We start from the raw sequence: 7,374 nt of genomic DNA, 5'->3' as shown, positions 1-7,374 counted from the left end.
GAACCAAACAACAAAGCGAAGTGAAACAAACAAGCCTTTGGTTCCCAACAAAGCTTTGAGATTAGAAGCACAAAGAAAGAAGGAAGGAAAGCCACACTGAAACCTACTTTCCATTCTCAGAATGAAGCCACGGGACACCGGGCACTTGAGATACGCAAAGCATTTCTAGAGGTGACGCACAGGGTAGTCAGTAAAGTATGTGTCAGCTGAGTACAGCTCAGAGGCAGCCCCCAGGCTCCCTTCACACAGCCTTCAGTCTACAGTACAGGTAGAGGAGGGAGGGAGGGAGGATATTTACTATATTCTAAGATGCGCTATTTATTTGTAATCTCAGCATTTGGAGGCTAAGACAGAGGATGATGGGTTCAGGGACAACCTGGGCTATACAGTGAGAATAGGCTTTGGCAAGCACTGTTCTCACTGGGCACTTTCTTGGTCCACAGACAGACTCTTAGAGCTCAAAAGGTTAATTGATTTAAGTTACTTAAAGGAACTAATAGAAATATACCAGAACTCTGCACATATAACCAGAAGGTTGGAAAACTGAAGGTGACCTTGACCTCTTTCCCTCCTTCCCACCTCCTGATTGCTGGGCTCACAGGAGTACACCACACTGCCAACTTCAAAAGTATATCAGGGGATGGAGATATGGCTCAGAAGTTAAAAATACTTATTAATTTTACACAGGACCTGGATTTGGTTCCCAGTACCCACATGGCAACCCATAAGATAAATGTATCTTCAGTTCCGGGAGATCCAATGCCATGAAAGTGACCTTCAAGGGCACCAGGCACACACATGCATACATGCAGGGAAACACATATACAAATAAAATCAATAAGCCTAAATGAATTTTTTAAATAAACTGTTTTTTCTGGTTTGTGTGTCTTTTTTGTTGTTTATACAGGGTCTCATCATGTGACTCTGGTGTCGTCCCCTCCCACCCCATCTCCCCCCAGGACAGCTCACTGTGCACCTAAAGCTGGTCTGAACAAGCATCTACTCCTGCCTTGGCCTCTCAAAGCTCAAAGGCTAGATTCCTACTAGAGTTTAAGCTATGATTATGCATACATAATATCTAGCATAAGGAATACAACAAAAATGATTAATGGATTAGAAATCTTGCATATAATTATATAGTCATATAACCAATGAATTCTTGGGATAAATTCCTAGAAGTGAGAACACAGCTCTGATTATATGGTGGCGGCTTTAAGGGCGAGTATGCTTTGCCTAGCAACGAACCCAGTTTGCATTAGAAAAACTCACCTTTTGGGCCGAGGCAGACCCATTGGGGTAAGGTTGGGATCTGGTTTAGGAATGGTTTTCCGGATGCGGATCTGTGAGACTTTCTTTGGTCTCTTCTCTGGCTCGGCCTGTTTTTTAAAGGTTAAGAATAAAGATAGACAAGATGTAAGACATTATAAATAAAGCTGTCATACTCAAAACATTGCTCCCCCAGTTTATAGATAAGCCTAAAAATTTCCCCTTCCTGCCCTGGCTCATCCCCTGTCGCTACCCCTTCATATATTAAACAGTTGAACGTTCAACTGAGGTAATCAACTGGAGGTGCTCACTCAGTGGAGACAGGTGATGCTGTAAAGCTGAAGGACACTAACGTTTACTCGTCTTTCAACGCACAAAGGCTCTTTAGGGCCAAGTCTCTCTCTCTAAACTCTCTTTAATGCTGTTGCCGAGAAAAGGGAATCTGGAAAACAATACAGATAACTAAGCCCTGCATGGTAGAGCAGGAAGAGAGCTGGAAGTTAGTAAGGAGAAAACAGTAGGACCCTATCTCTGAAAACAAACCAAAGTGAAGGTTAACAACCCCCATAAAAATCCAACATATCCTTTCTTCGACAGACAAGGTTGGGGCTTAGCAGGAGAACTCCTACCTCTCAGTATGCTCAGACAGTGAGTTAAGGCCAGTGAGCAGTGAGCATGTGAGGGGAGTCAACGGGAAGCCCAATGGCACCTCCACCTGACTCCTGGAACTCTGCGTTTACCTCCTCCTGCTGTGCCGGACTGCTCTGTGGTCGGGGGCAAGCTGCTGACACACCATCCAACTCATCAAACGCAGGAACCTGGAGCTCCGAGGCCGAGAGCAGGAGCGTGCTGACAGAGGGTTCTGTTACCAAGCAAGACTTTGGCACCAAGGCAGGAAACACAGGCTCTAGCCTAGCACCATGGAGACAGAATGGAGATAAAACCTGTATGAGTTTGTTTTCCACTTCCAGCTGATTGTTTGTTTGTTTGTGTTTTTGGGTTTTTTTTGTTTGTTTGTTTGTTTGTTTTTTTGAGATAGGGTTTCTCTGTGGAGCCTCAGCTGCCTAGAACATACTATGAGAACCAGGCCGGCCTCAAACTCACGAAGATCTGCCTCCCTCTGCCTTACAAGTGCTGGGATTAAAGGCATACACCACTATTGCCTGGCAGCAAGCAGGCATTTTTATTTAGTTGTTTGGTTTTTTTTTTTTAAGTAGCTTGGTAAGCACACATGTTAAGATCCTTTTAAAACTTTAAAGTAAGACGGCTCTACATGTAGGTCTTTCTATAGATCCTAGTGTGTATGTGGAGACCAGAAGACAATACCCTTCCTCAGCTGTCCCAGCCACCTTTTTTTTTTTTTTTTTTTTTTTTTGAGACAGTCTCTCCCTGGTCTAGAGCTCACTAAGTAGCTTAGGCTGGCTGCCAGTTAACCTCAGAACCTGCCTAAGCACTAGAATCCCTGGTTTTCTACATGGGCTGTGGGGGATGAAACCCATGCCCTCTGGCTTACTAGGCAGGCAATTTACCACTGTGGTCTCTCATCCCAGCACATGTGATCTTTTGAACATACAGATTAGAATGGGTGACGTTTCTTCTGTCCGGGAATGACATTTCCAGCCAACTTGTTTCCTAGTCACTTTTAGACTAACCTGGGTCTACACATATGAAACATTACAAGAATGTGGTCAATCCATTTCAGTGAACAGGGCAGTTTTATGAAGAAATGTGTGTAAGTAAGGGAAGACGGTTGTGAATGAGCAGATGAACCCACCCACTCAGGGACTAGGACCTAGGCTGGTGTAGGGCAAGGACCTCAGACACTTTGAGATGCTAACAGGCTGGTTAATAACGTCTTTTTTTTTTGGTTCTTTTTTTTTTTTTTTCGGAGCTGGGGACCGAACCCAGGGCCTTGAGCTTCCTAGGCAAGTGCTCTACCACTGAGCTAAATCCCCAACCCCGTCTTTTTAAAGTAAATGGTACTAAGTATATGACCTTACTTTTTGCTATCTGATATAGCGCATTACTGATTCTCAGAGATATTTGAGACCTATAAGCTTGAGTAAGATTAGAAAGACCAGGTCAGAGTTGTGCCATGCCTGGCCCATCCTACCAATGAACACTAGAATAAGCGTATATTCTCCCTGTGCTTTCTCACACACACCCACCCACACTTCAGGCCTGTGTGCAAGGCTTACCTCAGGTGACTGCTGTTGGTGTTGTGGGCAGCCTCCATGCCTGGAAGAGGCACATGTGGTATGGTGGTGTGGCTGAAGTAAAGCACAAGTACAAAGCAGCAAGTTATGGAGTGGGGCAACAGCAAAGGTCTTCATGTTCCTGCAGGCACTGGCATATGATGCAGGCCAAGAAACAAGCACCTCCCACCGGGCCACTATGCTCATGTATGTACTGGGCTGCAGTAGGCTAACAGGAGGAGTGCTCCTAATGTAAAAAGGTATAAAGAAAGGGAAGGACAGTAACAGAGAGGACAGGAACAAGAATGACCTTAGGGCTTACACCTTTTAAGTAACTTGGTAAGTACACAGGTTAAGATTCTTTTAAAATTTCAAAGATAAGGAACAGGAAGACGGCTCCACGTATAGGTCTTGCTGCAATGCCTGACCACCTGAGGTCAAACTCTGGACCTCACAGGGTAGAAGAAAAGATGGATTCCCAAAAAATTTACTGACCTTCCTTCCTTCATGTGCTTATCATGGCACATGTTCACTTACATACATGTACACATACATACATACATACATACATACAAACAAACAACATACAACAAATGGTTTTTAAAGATTAGACATAACACCAACCAAAGAGTACACATAGAGGGATCCATGGCTCCAGATGCATATGTAGCAGAGGATGGCTTTATCTGGCATCATTGTGGGGAGAGGTCCTTCGTCCTGCGAAAGTTCGATGCCCCAGTGTAAGGAAATGCCAAGGCAGAGAGGCAAGGGTGGGTAGGGGAGCACCCTCATAGAAGCAGGGGGAGGGAGGATTGGATGGGGGTTTCCAGAGGGAAAACCAGGAAAGGGGATAACATTTGAAATGTAAATAAATAAAATGTCCAATTAAAAAAAAAACTAGACATAAAAAGTATCCTGCACATAAAAGAAAGAAAGAAACAAAGAAACAAAGAAACAAAGAAAACAAAGAAGCAACCAACCAACCACGGGGAAGGGGGAGTGTAAGATGGCTCACCAGGTAAAGACACTTACTGTCTGACAAAGCAAGATGACAGCCTGAGTTTAATTCCTGGACCCCACATAAAGTGGAAAGAAAGATCCAAAGTTGTCCTCTGACCACATACATACATCATGGTACAAGCCTTCCTTAACCCCCCTCATCCCCCCCCCCAAAAACCTACGCATACAAATTAGTAAGTATACTGAAATATAAAATAAAGATCTTAAACCATTCAGGTCTATATTAATTGTTAAAATAAATTTTGCCTTTTGGGGCTGGAGAGATGGCTCAGTGGTTAAGAGCACTGGCTGGGTGTTGGGGATTTAGCTCAGTGGTAGAGCGCTTGCCTAGGAAGCGCAAGGCCCTGGGTTCAGTCCCCAGCTGGGGGGGGGGGGGGGCACTGGCTGGTCTTCCAGAGGACCCAGGTTCAATTCCTTGCAACCACATGGCAGCTCACAGTTATCTGCAACTCGAAGGCATCTAGTACTTTCTTCTGATCGATGTGGGCACTAAGCACATGGTGCACATGCAGGCTAAACACCAAGACACATAAAAAGGAAGGAGGCTGGAGAACTGGCTCAGCATCCAAGAGCACTAGTTACTCTTGGACAGGACCAAGGCTCAGCTCCGGGTACCCACTTGGAGGTTCCTAGCCATCCATAATCCAGTTGCAAGGGCTCCAACACACTCTTGTTACCTCCTTAGGCACGAAGCACACATGTCATGTAGACACACTTTCAGGCCAAACACTCATAGGAAAAAAAATTTAAGAAATTAGAAAAAAATTTCAATGCCCAATGTATATAAAGCACAGCTATACCTAAATGACAATTAATCTCATTCCTCTACCAATGGCTTATAGAGACAGTTATAGAAGATGCTGGAAATTTTTGTGCCTTTCACAATAAGACTGGCACAAAAATTCTACTGATTTTAGAACAGAGCACACTTTATTAACGTGGAACTCGCATCATAACCCCTCATCTCATCTCCTCCCTGAAAATTAAAAATTTGTTAATTTGATGGGGAAAAAAAAGTCCAGTTTCTCAAATGTTTAGAACAGATTAACGTCTTAGGTGAAGCAACTCAGTAACACAACAGACACTGGAAAGAGCAAGTAAAACAGGATTAAAGGGCTGGAGAGATGGCTCAGCGGTTAAGAGCACCGACTGCTCTTCCAGAGGTCCTGAGTTCAAATCCCAGCAACCACATGGTGGCTCACAACCATCTGTGATGGGATCTGATGCCCTCTTCTGGTGTGTCTGAAGACAGCTACAGTGTACTTATATATAAAATAAATAAATAAATAAATAAATAAATAAATAAATAAATAAATAGCTCCGACTGCTCTTCCAGAGGTCCTGAGTTCAATTCCCAGCAACCACATGGTGGCTCACAACCATCTGTGATGGGATCTGATGCCCTCTTCTGGTGTGTTTGAAGACAGCTACAGTGTACTCATTTAAATAAAAATAAATACATCTTTAAAAAGAGAGAGAGAAAGAAAAGAAAAAAAGCACTTGTTAAAAAAAAAAACAAAAAACAAAAAACAGGATTACAGAGCCCCACTAAGCAACCACGGGATCAGGTTAGAAAAAGATCTTCAAGTGCTCAGTGCTGTGACACAGCCTGTGGACCCAGCTACTCAGGGAAAAAACAGCAGAGCACAGACTTTGAGATCAGTCAAAGTAATAGAACTTGTCTCAAAATAAATACATCAAAAAAAAAAAAAAAAAAAAAAAAAACTAGGGACTGGACTGTATAGTGAGATCCTATCTAAAAAAAAAAGCTGGTCAGTGGTGGCGCACAACCTTAATCCAAACACTTGGGAGGCAGAGGCAGATGGATCTCTGAGTTCAAGGCCAGCCTGGACTACAGAGTTCTGGGATAGCCAGGACTACATAGAAACCGTCTCAAGGACAACAACAACAACCACAACAACGACAACGACAAGCAAGCAAGCTACATATAGAATGTAAGAAGCAAAACAGCAGACAGGAATATAACAGTGGTTATACCTATAATCCTAGAATGAGTGGGGAGGGAGGAAACACAAAACAGTTTAAAGCTGTGGGTCACAGGCTTAGAGCACAGAACAACCACAGCAATTTACATCGAGGCCGATCAAAATTCTGCACACTACAAGCAGTATGCTACCATTTGACCCAATTAATCTGCTCTATTTTTACAGTATACTTTCTTACTTTGTACATATGTGTGAACTCACCATGTGTGTGGCACAGCATGTGTTTGGAGGCCATTTTTCTCTTCCCATTACATGGGTTCTAAGAATATAACTCAGGCATCAGACTTGGTGGCTTACTTACTGCACCATCTTGCCAGGAAGCATCCCATTCTTTCACTCATTCATTCATTATTTTATTTATTTAAAAATTTAACTAAATTTATTTACAGATCTAATAGTTTTTTGTGTAGCTGGCAGGTGTAGTGCATGCCTTTAGTTTCAGCATTCAGGAGACAGAGGCAGGCAGACCTGAGTTCAAGACCAGCCTGGTCTACAAAGTGAGTTGCAGGACAGACAGGGTTACACAGAGAAACCCTGTCTTTTTTTTTTTTAAATTTATTTATTATATCTAAGTACACTGTAGCTGTCTTCAGACACACCAGAAGAGGGCATCAGATCCCATTACAGATGGTTGTGAGCCACCATGTGGTTGCTGGGAATTGAACTCAGGACCGCTGGATGAGCAGTCAGTGCCCTTAACCACTGAGCCATCTCTCCAGCCTGAGAAACCTATCTCATTCACACATACATTCATACACACATACATACATACATATATTCATACATACATACATACATACATACATTCATACATACATACATAGGTTTGTATGTATGGTACATATGGATTTTATGTATATGGTTCTTTGTCAATTGTATGTATGTAC

General features: G+C 43.0%; 1 protein-coding gene across 9 annotated transcripts in view; it reads right to left on the bottom strand.

Moving 5' to 3' along the window:
- Positions 1-7,374, bottom strand: part of Prr14l (proline rich 14-like) — a 66,626-nt gene that overhangs the window by 29,522 nt on the left and 29,730 nt on the right. For 8 of the 9 annotated variants that reach the window (XM_223586.10, XM_039092537.2, XM_039092538.2 and 5 more), the window contains 3 exons: positions 3,465-3,536; positions 2,007-2,178; positions 1,270-1,376 (listed from right to left, as the gene is read on the bottom strand). In XM_223586.10, coding sequence (XP_223586.5) covers positions 1,270-1,376; positions 2,007-2,178; positions 3,465-3,536 — 351 coding nt within the window. The remainder of the gene's footprint in view (positions 1-1,269; positions 1,377-2,006; positions 2,179-3,464; positions 3,537-7,374) is intronic. The other variant, XM_039092536.2, reaches the window with a different exon arrangement.

This window comes from Rattus norvegicus, chromosome 14 (assembly GCF_036323735.1).
Source record: "Rattus norvegicus strain BN/NHsdMcwi chromosome 14, GRCr8, whole genome shotgun sequence".
Taxonomy (NCBI): domain Eukaryota; kingdom Metazoa; phylum Chordata; class Mammalia; order Rodentia; family Muridae; genus Rattus; species Rattus norvegicus.
This window is presented reverse-complemented; position numbering and strand designations above follow the sequence as displayed.